We start from the raw sequence: 15279 nt of genomic DNA, 5'->3' as shown, positions 1-15279 counted from the left end.
CGAGGAACAGGTATATGTCGACATGGAAGGACTTCTGAAAGATCTACATGGACAGGAGCCTTTTGACGGGGAATCTGAAGAAGAAGAAGATGTGGCGGTGCTCCCGATCGAGCAGGCCGCGCGAGACGACGAAGAGCTCGATATCCTCGATGAGTTGGACATAGAGGAAGTTCGGGATGGAGCTGTCCAAAGGGGTGGTATCGAAGCAAGGTTTTCTCAAGACAAGTTGAACAAGGTGTAGTCGTCGTACAAGGAGAAGGGAGAGGAAGCTACTCTCTAGAACAGCGGTTCCCAACCTTTTTGGCTCCGCGGCTCCCTAGCGAACCCAGAATTCCCCCGCGGCTCCCAGGATCCCAGTGCCCACGCGGCTCCCAGGATCCCAGTGCCCACGCGGCTCCCAGGATCCCAGTGCCCACGCGGCTCCCGCGGCTCCCAGGATCCCAGTGCCCACGCGGCTCCCGCGGCTCCCTGGATACCCAGTGCCCACGCGGCTCCCGCGGCTCCTACCTACTCTCCCTTCTTTTTCCCCTAAAAGGACCATTCGCAGCTCAATTCCGGCACTCATAACTTGCACGTACATATATTTTTTACAAATATTCCGCCTCCCTCCCGTCCATTCCCCGTTAAAGAGACTGAATGGGAATCTCCGGAGACAAGCAGCTCCTGGCTGGAGAAGGTAGCCTCGCGGGCATACCAGAGCTCTCTAACAAATGAGTCCAGTCTCTCTCGACGGAAGAGAAGAGTTGAGCTTCTCGAAGCTCACGGGAAAAAGCTTAGTGGTGGATGAAGTGTTCTCTGCGGGGAAGACACAAGGAAACAAAAGGTGCTCCGTGCGGTGGTGTGAAAGCGAGTGAGATTTTATTTTAGCTTCGTTCACTCCTCGATAGAGTTGGGCGGAATGGCGGGAACACAACCGTGGCAGATGAAGTCGATCCATTGCGGAACCTTCCCTAGGAAGTGACAAACCCTGACGGCCCGGACCTACACCAGAAATTCGTCCGCGGCTCCCCAAGAAAAGTCTCGCGGCTCCTAGGGGAGCCGCGGCTACCAGGTTCGGCGGCTCCCCCAGAAAAGTCCCCCCTAGGAGCCGCGGCTCCCAGGTTGGGAACCGCTGCTCTAGAAGTTCAAAATCAAGAGGTCGGAATTACGAGCGGTGAGACGGCATTTTGAAAGGGCTTGGGTGAACACGTGAAATACGCATTGGTGCGGAAATTCGGCGGCGAGCAGTCCGTTCAGGTTGGTTCGACAGGTGATTTCGAAGTTGATCATCCGGAGGTTCCCGTCATTTGTTTTCGGAGGCCCCTGTTTGATAGACTGCGTTATTAAATTGCATGACTCCTGACTCGCGCGGCACAAAGACAAGTCACCAAGCTTCACATCAGACGATGGATTCGCGACGCCGCGACGGAGCTCCGCCCGAAGCGAAAACTTACTAGTCAATCGTTCCTAACCGCAGTGCGCCGAGATTTGCGCATGTCGAGCCGAAAAATCACGAAAGTACAGTCTCACAAAAGGGGAGACACACCAATAAAGTTTATTCGGATTGTATCCTCCTTATACAGGAGTTAGGGTGGGGCGAGCTCCACCTTCTTTACCATGCTTACCTACACACATAGGCTGGATGAGTCTCCGTACAATATCTTGGGAGCCACCCAATGGGTGACTCACTCTAGCAATCTTAAGTCCCGCTTTCGTACTAGCGGACTATCATTTAGCTTACGTCGGAACCGGGATTGAGAACCCCGAATGCATAACTCACGAGGAAAGCTTACCCACGCTATGAGTCACGCCGACGCGACGCTACCGAGTCTGAGGATTCACAGCTTCCAATTCTGTTCATCCCGACACCATTGTTCTCCAAGAAAGCAACGCCAAGTTCGGCCCTATTGTTGAGCTTCGCCTAATCGATACATTGCATTCGTGCCCCAATGTAGAAGTCACCTGTTCCAAAGCCGGGAAATGCACTAGCGACATCATGAGGAATTGGTTCAGAAAAGTGTTTATCCCTGATGCCGCTCGCGATCTGCAATGTATTTTATTGTTAGATGCGTGGACGGGACAGGGGTCGTCAGCCGGGCTTGTGGATCCACAAGAGCACATCGAGTGCATTCCGGAGGGGACTACACAGTGGGTGCAGCCCCTCGATGTCTTTTTCTTTCGCCAGTACAAAATTCTGGCGAAAAACGTAACCGAAGCTTGTCGGGACCTGTATTTAGATGGGGGTGGACTGGTTCCAAAGCCCTCCGATCGTTATTTCACTATGAAACTTCATGCCGTCTGCTACAATCAAATGCAGCACCCCCGTTTTACCAGGATGTGGAAGTACGCTTGATGGAATGCGGGTTATGAGGTTCCAGGGGAAATTCACAGTTTCGAAAACATCACCGAAGTCTTGGTAATGGTAATGGCAATTTATTGATCTAGATGGGTCTTCTATGTATATTACAAGATGGCGCATCAGCCTTTCATGTCAGGCGCTATTAGGCAGATCTTTGGTCTCCTTCTCCCATTTTTCCGGGATTCGTTTGGTATTTGTCACGATCGAAGGGTCCTGTATTTCCTCTTGGAGGCCTAATCTTGAGAGGAAATCTTCGTCAGTGTAGTATGCGTCGTTGCATTCGAAGATCACATGTTTTACGGTCTCTTCAGATGTTCCGCATCTGGGGCAGGTGTGTGCATCCGGAGCGTGACCGACACCTGCCCCAGAGGTGTGCACCCGGAATCCCGAAAACCCTGAATCCCGAAAACCCTGAATCCCGAGAACCCTGAATCCCGAAAACCCTGAATCCCGAAAACCCGGAATCCCGAAAACTCGGTCCCCCGAAGAGTGGCTCACACAGTGCGAAGCGTGAAGTACAAGCGCAGCTGCACGCGTCGAACGCGGATATTCAATAGACTTCAGGTTTGGGTCATCCTTATGGTGATGTTGTTATTATACTTAGTGAAGTTATGCTGATGCTTTTATCCATTTATGCTGACGAGGAAGAACTAGCGAAATCTTGGAGATTGAAGCCGGTATTGCGCACGTACTCGATGAGACTGATCTGCTCCGACTGGAATTGCTCAGTGAGACGCACTAACCGCGCATTGAGCATAGCGTGCTTCTTCAGCACCGGTTTCGGTGGGTTCCCAGCGCTCAAGAGGACCCTCTGGAGTCTGCAATCGTTTTCATCCACCTTGAGATGAGCGACGAGCTCGAAGATGTTTGAATGCGACTTCTTAATCATCTTGTTTAGAGCGTTGTGCCATCCCTCCAGATGGTTCGTCGTTCTGGCTTCGAAGTTCCTGTCGAGAGGCGTGGATTGAGGGACTCAGTCCACGAACCCGGTCGGCGCCACTATGAGGCTGACGTCATGACGAGAGGGGGAATCCGCGAGATTGCGAATTGATCTCTTGCTCCAATCATCGCGAATCAATCATTCGAGGGAGCACAGAACTCACCCATGATGATTCCATATGGCGCGAGGAAAAACGTCGTTCTCCAACCAAGTACGGATGAAATATTCCTTGAACTCACTCAGCCTTGCGAAGGCTTCGTGGTCCGCTCCGGGGGAATCGGCGTCGATTTCCATCCACGCGTCGTCGATTCTTTCCAATGGCACGAAACAAAGAGCCATCGTCGACTTAATGAACCTGCGAAGAGAGTTGTTTTCGGAACCTGTCACTGCCTCGAAGGTTCCCGGTGTTAGCGCCCCCCACCCTCCGTTCCCGATACTCGATCGCCAAGGCTCACCTCTTGACAGAGGCTTCATTGCTGTATGACGTTGAGAGTCCATGTCTCTGAACGTTCCTCCAAACAGCCTGGCAGAAATGGAAGGCACATCCCCTGATCGCCGCTGTGGGGAAAACTTGCTCTATAGCCTTCAAGGCCGCCACCTCGTAATCTAGATGAAATTTCGCGGCCTGAAGAGCAAGCCTCTCGATGCGGCGAGGTCCGAGATCAGCCTGAACATTCGAATATATGTGTCTTTCTTCTTGTCTGCCAGGAGAAAGTAAGCCAAAGGCATCATCTGGCCTCTGAAGAAAGCATGGAGAGAGTACAACTGACAGAAAAGCGAGGGCACGATTCTGAACGTGCCATCCATGAAGACCGCCGTGGCTCCGCAGAGAATTGTCAGGGCCTCCTCGGTGAGGAATCCCAGCATCCGATCGGTTGTTCCGTCGTCGATCATCAGGAATGTGACCCCAAGCTTGGTCGTGGCCCACTGGCCTTCGAGGATGATATCGGCGAGAGTCTGGGGGAGCGTTGGTCGATCCTTTGCCCGATGTCTCTGCAGGGCACTGCGGACACTGCCATACATCGGCAGTGTTGCTCCGATCTCTTCGGTCGGGTGCTGAGTCTGATACTCAGTGACGGCATCGGCCAATGCTTCTCGATATACCTCTTGGCACGACTTGTCTGGTCTCGCGGACACCATGTTCTTCATTCGTTGAATCGTATTGCGCCTCATGAGGTCGCGATCTTCGACTCCATGACTGTGCTGCGTCGACATTTTGACGACGGCGAGCTCTGGGTCCTGATCGATGAATATGGCAGAGAATCGGAAGAGAGAACTCTCGGAGGAAATTCATATTCATCTGAATTTATTGTCGGACGGACCAGGAAAGTAGTGAGACTACCAAGAAATTCACCTTATCTATGGTGACCCGCGCAGGACAGTGATCGCTCTTCGTTCTTATACAGCGGCAGTACAGCCGACCTCCATGCTTCTTGTCGACCTCATACAAGAAGCCTCCCACGAGGTAAAGTTTACCATTCTTATGCGATAAAACTTCCTCGACATCCATTGGATATGAATAGTCGAACGAAATCAAGAGCAAAGTATTCTTAGTTTAAAAAGCTCCACCTTAGCGATTTAGAACCATTAAAAAGCTGAAGGTATCACAATAGGAGCGATTCTATTACAAGACGGGGATCGGAATGATAACAAACGGCAATCGAACGGCGCATCTCGGGGGCCTTCTCGCCCCGGGGTTACCATCCCCTCAATCGAATCCTTCCGAACGGAACCATCCGACTGAAAATGCTGATACCGTTCAATCGGGGCCGTTTGACCGAATGGGATCTCCCAAGTCCGCAGACCCAAACTCTGAGTATTCTCAGGCTCCCAAGTGGAGGAAAAAATATAGTCGGAGTCTGATCAGTATCGCCGGAGGATTTCCTGGAATAGCTGCCCTCTCTCTATCCGCTCTCACTCACGAAGTCTCTCGACGTGCTACCACCAAAGCAAAATATTCTGAGCGATACGGCGCACACTCCCATTCGATAAGTGATGGTGTCTCGATTAGGGCTCGCAGTCGGGATTCAAAACCGGGAAAATCCTGGGAAAAAACCGGGTCCCGGAACCGACTGTCCAGGGAAATTTCCCGGGAAAGTCGAAGATCTTCAGATATATTTTCCTGAGAAATTCGAGGGAGAAATTCAATTGGTGGAGACTCTGCCGATTTTTATCGCGCTCGTCACTCGATCCAGACTCTCCGATCAGGCTGCCGATCGTCTCGAGTAATAACCGGACGAGCTAACTCGTATTTCATTAGTGATTCGATCAAATCTCGGATGGAGAGTTTCGGCGTGCGACTCAGCAACTGTCGCTTCGGCATAACTGATGGAGCGTCGGTAATGAAAAGTGCCGTCGCGAAGCTCGGACTTCAATCCCAGCTATGTTTGCTTCATGGTCTCCACAATGCCCTCGAGAAAGTTTTACTCAGCAATGTCACTAATTCGCCATCGGATGTTGGGCACATGGTCCCTAATGAAGATAGCAACGACGAAGAGAGCGATGATGACGACATCCGTGAGGAACTCGCAGACGAGATGGAACTTGGTCCGCCGGAGGACATGGAATCTGACCAAGATGGAACTATGGAGATCGACCTTAAGGATCAAATCCAAATACCATGTCTCTCAGTCCGAAGCGCCCTAAACCATCCGCGAAGCATCCTGAAGAGCATTAAGCGCAGCGGACCAAGAAACGAAAAGCTACTCGAACTCACAGCATTGCCTCAGTACAACGGGAAGCGTCTCAGCATAATTCTTGACACGAGGACCCGGTGGTACTCGACGTTTCGGATGCTAGAAAGGGCTGTGCTCATCATGCCGGCCCTGAATGCGGTCCTCGAGGACAACGATGCACCGCGAATGAAGCGAGCTGCGAGGGAGAAGCTTCGAAATATCCTGACAACGTTATTGCCTTTCAAAACGGCCATGATTTGCTTGAGCTCATCGGAAGCTACTCTCGCGCAGGCTGACCGAATCCTGATGATTCTCTTGAACGGATTAGATCGTCGCGGCGATCCTTCCTCCGAAACACTGAGATCCGTCGTCGCTGAGGAGATACGGAAACGGAGAACCTTGAACTCGATACTCCTCCAGCACCTGCTCGATCCCGAGTATGACTCCAAATTCGAGAAAATGCTTGGCTTTCCCCAAAGCTCGGAAAAAGACCTCCGGAATCAGATAATAGATATTCTGAAGGGTGAAGGGATGTCGGAAATCGGCGACATTGATCTCCAAGGCTCAGGAGAGGATGAAGCTCCCCTCAGAGAAATGGATTTCGATAGCGTTTTCACGGTCCCTCTACTCAATCAAAAGAAGCCGTTACCGCCAGTTCAGCCCACCGTTGCACGATTGCGCACTGAGATGAAGTTGTTTGAGGCCGGTCACGGCCACGGGAAGCTGCTATCGCTATGCCTGAGAAGGCTGACGACAGTACCACCAACCTCGGTCTTGCCGGAAAGAGATTTTAGCACGATGAACTTTATATGCTCGAAAACCCGTAACTCACTCGCACCGAAGACGCTTGATAGTCTGATGGTCTTGCGTGCTCACCTCCGTGGGACAAAGCGTAGCCCTGCGACCGGCAACGGAGGGCATTGAAAGCAAATAAAGATTCGTCCTCCGGCGCGCCCTCATCCGTGATCATGTTCTCCTTCGTCGGCCAGCATTTCCCGCTAATTCCCGACTATCCCGGGATTTCCCGGGAATTCCCGACATTTTCTTTCCCGGGAAAACCAGGGAATTTGCGGTTCCTACTCCGAACATAAGATGGACAAGATTTCTCAGCTTGAATAAGGCAATTCCAGCAGTGTCGCGGTGAAACGGCCCCACTCATAAGGTTTCGTTCATCTGGTTCCAGTCAACAGGGTGATGCGGGATTCTGGGCTTTCAGGCTTCAGGATTTCCGGGGTTCTGGGCTTTCGGGATTCAGGGTTTTCAGGACTCTGAGTTTTCGGGATTCAGGGTTTTCGGGATTCCGGGTTTTCGGGATTCAGGGTTTTCGGGATTCCGGGTTTTCGGGATTCCGGCTGCACACCCAGGTGTCCTCCTGCTGTAGGTCAAGACCTACCTCGGCTTTTCGTTGGTAATATTCCCGCTCTGGCCAAGGCCAGGAGAGTGTCCCCTCTTCGGTTTCCGTAGAGGAAGGTTTGGATACCGAGGCTTTTCTTGCCTTGCCAGTGAACTTCTAGGCTTGATTTCAGAATCATGTCCTGTCTCCAGACGCTCTCCTGGGTCTCTCTAATTTGCTTTTTTATCTGAGAGTTATAGGTATTCAAACATGGTGCCCCCGAGACTGAATATGCAACTTCGATTGTGCCGCAGTTGTATGTCCTTTCCAGGTGTTCCGTTCTTTCGTACATCTTTGTTTGTATGCCCACTATCTTCATCATGCTCAGTAAGGCTGTTGGCCACCTGTCTAAAAGTAAAGATTCTTTTTTGAAAATGATAATCGCCTGGTTTGACATGCTTTTTTGAAAGTTCCCGAGCCCCGGAGCAACCCCGAGTCGTTTTTCCCTGCTGCCCCGCATTTCATACCCCTTCTCTGCAGGCTGCGAAACCCGGAAAAAACACCTTTTACATCGAAATCCGCGATATTTTTCTCGGATTTTGATGGAAATGTTTTTTTCCCAGCTTCCGAGGCTCGGAAAGACCCATTCCCACTGATATCCGAGCAAAATATCACGGATTTCGATGAAAATTGTGTTTTTTCCGGATTTCGGAGCCTGCAGAGAAGGGGTATGAAATGCAGGGCAGCAGGGAAAAACGACTCGGGGTTGCTCCGGGGCTCGGAAACTTTCAAAAAAGCATGTCAAACCAGGCGATTATCATTTTCAAAAAAGAATGTTTACTTGTAAGAGACATGACTTCGATTCTTTTCATATGCCTCAGTTTGCTTTGGGCTTCCCTCCCTTCAAAGGAGGACCACCCGAGCTCGCCGGTGATAAATTCGTTCGCGGTTTTATAGGATGTGATTCCTAATGCCCATTTCCCCGCGTCTCTCTGCCGTAGTTCGAGTTTTGCGGGTAATTTCCCAGTTGCGACGGTTACTGCGTTTGCGTAGGTCAATTGTGGTACCGCGGTTGCCTTCCACTGAGATCTGGAAACTTCGAATCGGTTGAAGCCCCAAATGGAAGTTGCGTGCATTCTGTGTAATGCGACTAGGGATTGCTTTTCCCAGATATCTTCCTGTGCTTTCAAGTAGTTCTTGGAATTAGATAGAGCAACAGTTTGAAGATCCATCTGGTGTCGATGGCTTCTCTGCCTGGGGGCAGATCAGTTGGAATCCATGCTTTTAATTGTTCCATGGAATTCAGTTCCTCTTGGATTGCAGCAATCAATTGAGATCTCTCTGGGCTTCTGAGAGCTTCTTTGTAGCTTGCCGCTTCTGAATACCTTCCAGTGGGTGACTCAGCTCGAGCCACAAACACTGAAGAATTATTGTCGTCGTCGGACACAGCATCAAAATGAACTCCTCGTGAGACGATGATGGCCATGTTCCAGGTTCAAGAACATTCGCCCCTGCCATGTATCTATCAGGGCGTTTGAGTGTATTACGTGGTCTTAGCGTACGAGTCGATGTGTGTGGGATTGCTTGTTCGGGGGACTCGTTACCGCTTTCATGATTCTCGATTCCCTTGTCTCTTTCTTCAGAAGGTTGCGTGTTGAGAATTTTCGGTCCTACAGTGGGCGCTTGTTCTGCTGGAACATTTTCCCTGCCCCTGGATGTTTCCATTTCTGGATGGGCTTCCTTTTCAAGACTCAACAGGTGTTTCTTCAAGAAAACTACATCCTTTGTATGGATCAGTGTTTGGGTGTTTGGCAACCACACTTTATAGCCAAGACCATGATCTGCATAGCCGACCAGTCGACCTTTAATGCCTCTCCTCTCACACTTTCGCAGTTTGGGCTTTGGGGATCTGATGAAACATTCTTCTCCAAATGGGTGAAGCCTTCCCAAATAAGGCTTTCGTTTGTGGATAATCTCGTACGCCGAAATGTTGAGCGTAGGATGGATTGACACCGCGTTGAGAATATCCACGCAGTTTACGCATTCTGCCCAAAGATATTTCTTGTGTTCAAGACCGGCACTGATTAGAACTGATCTTACCAAATTGACTGTACGATTTCCGCGCTCTGTTACTCCATTCTGAGCAGCAGTGTACACCGAACCGAAAGTTTGTTCAGCTCCGATTTCTTGAAGAATTTTGGTCACCTGATTATTTTTGAGCTCGGTTCCTTCATCTGAGTGAAGGCGTTTGATGTCACTGCCGGTTTGAGTCTTGAACCATCGGACATATAGTCAAATACAATTGGGAGTTTCATCCTTGGTCTTGAGAAAGTACACTTTTCGATATTTTGAAAACTCGTCGGTCAGCATAAGGAAATGCTTGGCTTGACCTAGCGAAGGAGTAGAGGGAGAGCAGAGATCTGCTGACACCGTACCTGGTTCTGTGCTCTTGTAATCAGAAGGACGACTGTGATATGAAGCTTTCGTTTGCTTTCCTGCAATGCAGCTTTAACACTGGGGAGTGTCGAACATGTAACACGCCGATCGGGCTGAAACTTCGGTCATAGAATCCCCGCCCCGAGAGAAGTTCAACCCTAGGAGGTTATCTGCGTATGGCCACTTCAAGGGTGTTTAAATAATTATCGAAAACTCGCTCTTAAGCATCGACTCTACGGGAATAATGGAAAATACTATGAACAATCGACGAATATTGGATCTGCCCGAGATATCCGAAAACATTTTTGGATCGCCGGATTCGAATTTGACGCCAAGACGCCATCTTCATGAGTGGTATCGACTCCCAATTCCCTCGAAACAGCCAAATAATTAGAGCCAAATTTCTGCACGAACGGGATGGAGCAATTTATTCTGACGAATTCAGTGTACGTGGTAGTCCACGAAAAGCACTTCACACATAGATTCTGCTTGCAATGTACGCATTTTATGAACGGAATACAAAAATATGTTCGTAACTCGCACCAAGTCTGGGAAGTTGAACAAGGGACTGATGAAGATCTGGCGTCAGGAAATTCTAAAGGAAGTTTTGGATCGCACCCAAGTGGATCGATGTGTGCTTTATCTCGATTCCTGGGGCGGACAGCGAGATCAGAGCTTGTTCCAACTGGACGACAAAGAAATCTGCCTCAAGACACTACCGCCGGGGTCAACACCGCTGATTCAGCCGCTGGACGTTTACTGCATCCAAATGTGGAAGAATTTCGCGAAGCGAATGACTCGAGCATGTGGCTTGATCGGATGCCGCATCGACCGCCGCGATGATGTCCTTCGACTCCAATGGTCATCTATAATCAGTTTCAGCTTCCTGATTTCCGAAGTATATGGTTGTACGGCTAGCACAAGTCCGGCTTCGATGTCCCGAAGATACCCTTCCTGAGTATCGCCGAGATGTTGTTCTCGGTCACCGAAGTTTGTTCCGGTGATTCATGTCGCGGAATTCCGTTCATAAAATGCAAACATTGCAAGCAGAATCTATGTGTTAAGTGCTTTTTCGTGGACTACCACGTACACTGAGTTCGTCAGAATGAATTGCTCCATTCCGTTTATGTAGAAATTTGGCTCTAATTATCTGGCTGTTTCGAGGGAATGGGGAGTTGATACTGCACGAAACGCAAGAACTGGTGTAGGGGGATCTCCGCTGACAGGCTCGTTGCTGTTTTTCGATTCAAGTACCCTTCCAGCACTTCGCCCACCTGGTGGGTGTCCGTGCGATGGTGGCGGCATAAATGTGCTCGGGCCACTTCCCGGGCCTCTCGGGCGATGCGGGACTCTGGGTAGGCTGCATGTTGCGTTTTTGTTTTCCGCGTTTCCCACCGGGGGCAAAACCAGCAAGCCGCTCGACAAAAACTATCTCTGTCGGAGAACACGGCGACCATATTTGGGATGGTGATCCAAAGTAGGTCCTCTCGGACGGTGGTGCTCTTCGCAACAACTGTCAGTAAGCTTGCGAACGACTCATCAACGGTGGGAATCGTGAAGCCGGCTAACATTCGGGTCGACTTTATGATTTGCAGTTCCGACAGGTTGGCATCCTCCCGGAACAAGTAGTAGGGGGAGCGTACCAGTTTTGGGCCACTTAACGCAGTCCTTCCGAATCTAGGCTGCTTCTGCGGGAGCCAGGGGGAGTACGGGGCTCATTTTTTTTTCAAAAGGTGGCCAAAAGGTTGAGTTTGAAGATTCTTGTTTTGGTTTCTCAAACCGAGTTGTACGTTCCGATATTTTCTGTTTTCTTCCAAAAATTGCGAAATCCATTTCTGGACCGTGTTAGAGCAGTTTTGGACCAGGTAGTAACCAGCTTTGGGCCATCCGAACTTCCCCCTTCACGATCTCCCTAGTGATCGCAAACCTCTCAGAGGAAGGCATTAAAATCATAAATTCGGTCTTACTCAATATTTCTGTGATGCTCCAACTCCATTTAATAGTTCCGGCCCAAGCGAATCGAGCGCTAGGGTAAAAACTTCTGAAGATTGAATGTACTGAGAAGTCGAACTGATAATGTCACATCGCAAGATCTCTAGGATGAGACATTCCAAACAGTTGAGCGAGAACCTTGAACGAGTGCAGTGCTGTGCCCGCATCGACCCCGTGCATAATCATGCCTGCGGTTAGTATTCCGATCGTTATCTGACGGTTTATCCCACCCGTCGGAATCTCGCAGCCATGTGCTAGAGTCTCGAATCCAGACAGCAATTTTCCATCGGAGATCCGCGAATGTCTGACCTCTTTAGTTTCGTATTCGCTCTTCGCGCTATCAGAGATCCTCTGGCTCTTGCCTTCCAGAACGCCAATTACACTACCGAAGATCTTCGGAATGCCATTGAAGCTGTAAGGAATGGCATGAGTCACAGAACTGCAGCGAATCAATTCGGGGTGCCGCGTACGACATTGAGCAGAAAGATTGACAGCGAGGATCCGGAAAGGCTACCTCGTGGTCCGAGTCCCGTGTTAGGCGAAACCGAGGAAGACATCGTGCAATGGGTTAAGGATATGGCTAAAATGGGATTTCCTGTCACCAGGGAAGCTCTCCAAGAAACAGGCCGTAAACTGGCGAAATTAGCTGCAAAAGACGGCAATCCAAGAGCTCATCAAATAGTTTCGGCGGACAAGTGGGTACGCTTGTTTTGTCAGCGACATCAAGACCTCGCATTGAGAACGCCCGAGCACATTTCAAGCGCTCAAGCTAACATCAGCGAAGCTGACATTAGAGAGTACTTCACTCGCATAACGACATCCTTGCGTGACAGAAATCTAGCGGAAATCTTGCATCAACCGAGTCGAATCTTCAACGCGGACGAAACGGGATTCGCTCTGAATCCTCATAGCGGGAAAGTAATGGGAGTCAGAGGGGCTCGCCATGTCCACTCGGCAGGAGGTTCCGACAAGGAGAACGTTACCGTGCTTGTTTGCGGGTCAGCAGCAGGCCACCTGGCGCCCTCAGCGATCGTATTGAGACGCAAACGAATGCCTCCAGCTTTCACGGACCTACTCCGACAGGGATTCTGCCTCTTCAAATCGGATAAAGGCTGGATGACCGGCGCCACCTTCCTCGAATATCTGAGGTTGAAATTCATTCCTTTCCTCGCCGAACAGAACATCGAAAGACCGGTGCTCCTCTTTTTAGATAATCATAGATCCCATCTCACGATGGATGTTTCGGATGAATCATGTGAGTTCTCCCGAGATGATGTATTGCGACTACCCACACCACACAGACCGAGGCGGCGCTGAATAAAAAATCTCCTCATCTTCTATCCGTTTGAACGTTTGAACAACTCAATGCAATCATTTCGAGCTTCGCATTCCAATGTCACTAAGGATGTGTTCCAAAATACGAGAGATCCAGGCTACAGCGCACGTCTTAGCGTCGATTATCTTAATTTTTAGGTTCAATTTCATTCTCGAAATTGCCGTCATGCGCTTTCAAATAGCTTTCGCGGAATTTACATCTCCACCGCAGAGCCCATCGAATTCGACGTCCTTTGGAGAGAACAACGAAGTGATTCGCTACGAAAGGGAGCCAGAACGGCAGATAACGATTTTCGAGTACTCAAGCGACGAATTCGTCGGAACGACCGAGTGTATGCTGTAATTCTTGTAAGAATTATCATTATTATTATTGGGGAATGAGGCAGATCTTTTCCGGGGTCTGGCGGCGGTCCAGAACTAGTCAAATTTCGGAAAATAGCTGACCAGTTTTGGGCCACCTCGACGCCACCTCAGCCGAGCATTTCCGCTGACGCTGTTTGCGAAAACGGGAATTTCCGCTGCAGGTGATTATCACGGGAATAAGTGTCCCCGGAATATCTGATGTATACTGGATGAAAGAAAGGAAGAACGAAAAGAAGATGCTTAAGATTTCGCTAAGCTGTCCGAAAAATCTGAAGTCTCAATCATTCGGGGATCGCGGTTGCAGGCAGGGACGGACCGAATTTCGCTTTGGGGGCTCAATGTAAGGCTTGATGCCAGAGCTTTCTTTTGTGATAATCAGAATCGATATTCTGAATCTCTGCAGCACGAAATCATGGTATTTCCGAAATATGGTCCATAACTGGTCAGTGGTCCAAAGCTAGTACGCTTCCCCTACGCTAGAATCGACCCGAGGGTCACAACTCGGTCACGAAGCTCATCCGAGAGATAGGTCGACGTATAATTCATGACCATTAGCGGTCCGTCTTTAGGAAGCTTTGCCTTATTCGTAGATATGTCGCAGGGGAAGCTTTCCATGTGCTTAGCCAAGGCTGCGATCTCATCACACAGTTCTTTCACAGGGTGCTCGAGTAGTCCTCCGTGGAAGAGTTTAGCCACCGTGGCGGCTGGGCGTCCTAGAATTAGAATCGATGACATGAGAGCTCACATTCAACCACGGTATCGGGAGCGCATGGACATGTGCTGATGAATTCCTAGCTCATAGGCATGCGCCAAGGCGTCTGAACGCATGAGCATGTGCTTAGAAAGTACTAGCTCATGGGCATGCGTCACGACGTCTGGACGCTTGGTCATGCGCTCACGGACTTGAAGCGCATAGACATGTGCTGATGAATTCCTGGCTCATGGGCATGCGCCAAGGCGTCTGAACGCATGGTGACTAAAGCACATGGACATGCGCCCAGGAATACCCAGGGCATAGGCATGTGCTAACAAATTACTGGCTATGCGCTCGCGAAGTCCCAGCCCATGGCTAGGCGCCCATAGAATCATACGTCTGGAGATACAGCATGCATGGGTACGTACGGTCGTCTTCCCTCTATTTTGGTTCGTACTTTGAACTTGTTGCGCCGCCGCTGTTCCTTGTCCCGAGCCTCCGGGCTCCACGGGCGACAGTCGCGAGATTTCGATACTGACAATCTCTCTGCAGAAGAATCCCATTTCGGAATAGACAAACATTTTCTCCACAGACCATTCGTCGAGCTTCGTGGGTCTTCTTACTGCGAGAGAATTCACATTAATCCCTACTCAGGGGAGTGGATCGAATGGAAAACAAGCTACATCTCCCAGTCTACGTCGAGTTTCTCACTTGAGAAGTCCCGGCTCATGGCGTCGTCCTCGACGAGATTCAGATGATCAATTTCCATGGCGCGCATGCAGGAAAGACTCTTTAACAGCTTTCCGTCCTTAGTTGAGAGTACGTCAAAGACAGTCATATCGTTCACGTCAATGAGTCGTCTCAATGTCCCGATGATAGTCTTCCTTACTGGCCTGGTGAGCTCATCGTCGTTTGGGACTCGTAGTCCTGTCACAAATTCGTGTAGGAAGTCTTCGCAGGTGATCTCCTCGGAGCCGAGGAAATGATCAAGAGGCTACAACAGCTCTCTGCGTTCGAGCGAAGTCGCCTGCCAAACGTTCCACAGCCTCTCTGCTTCTATTCGGGCTTCCTGGACAGATCCCTCATGAGCGTAGATCGACGTGACTGAAACGAAGATGAAGCTAATCAGGGTGTCAGGGAGGAAGCGATTAGAGTCTTATTCGAAGGTTCTTG

The 15279-nt window shown here is 50.0% G+C and overlaps 2 protein-coding genes across 2 annotated transcripts; one reads left to right on the top strand and one right to left on the bottom strand.

Annotated features, from left to right (window-relative positions):
* Window positions 1–2969: 2969 nt before the first annotated feature.
* LOC100903596 (uncharacterized) lies at window positions 2970–4788 on the bottom strand. Its single transcript, XM_003740647.1, has 5 exons — window positions 4633–4788; window positions 4049–4517; window positions 3734–3884; window positions 3442–3633; window positions 2970–3285 (listed from the first exon to the last, which is right to left on the bottom strand). Exons 1-5 carry the CDS (start codon window positions 4786–4788, stop codon window positions 2970–2972), a joined length of 1284 nt encoding a protein of 427 aa, XP_003740695.1.
* Window positions 4789–12014: 7226 nt separating this feature from the next.
* On the top strand, window positions 12015–13031 carry LOC100903451 (tigger transposable element-derived protein 6-like). Its single transcript, XM_003740646.1, has one exon. It carries the CDS (start codon window positions 12015–12017, stop codon window positions 13029–13031), a length of 1017 nt encoding a protein of 338 aa, XP_003740694.1.
* The last annotated feature ends 2248 nt before the right edge of the window (window positions 13032–15279 follow it).

This window comes from Galendromus occidentalis, unplaced genomic scaffold (assembly GCF_000255335.2).
Source record: "Galendromus occidentalis unplaced genomic scaffold, Mocc_1.1 scf7180000077077, whole genome shotgun sequence".
Lineage (NCBI taxonomy): Eukaryota > Metazoa > Arthropoda > Arachnida > Mesostigmata > Phytoseiidae > Galendromus > Galendromus occidentalis.
The sequence above is the reverse complement of the archived record's forward strand: the minus strand, read 5'-3'. Positions and strand labels throughout refer to the sequence as shown.

What these genes read in the sequence shown, in the direction of transcription:
- LOC100903596 (XM_003740647.1), bottom strand. Translation starts at nt 4,788, where the DNA reads ATGGATGTCGAGGAAGTTTTATCGCATAAGAATGGTAAACTTTACCTC. An exon ending in AATCGTGCCCTCGCTTTTCT is followed by an intron (nt 3,885 to 4,048) that starts GTCAGTTGTACT and finishes AATTTCATCTAG; the next exon opens with ATTACGAGGTGGCGGCCTTG. An exon ending in GCCATATGGAATCATCATGG is followed by an intron (nt 3,286 to 3,441) that starts GTGAGTTCTGTG and finishes GCCTCTCGACAG; the next exon opens with GAACTTCGAAGCCAGAACGA.
- LOC100903451 (XM_003740646.1), top strand. Translation starts at nt 12,015, where the DNA reads ATGTCTGACCTCTTTAGTTTCGTATTCGCTCTTCGCGCTATCAGAGAT.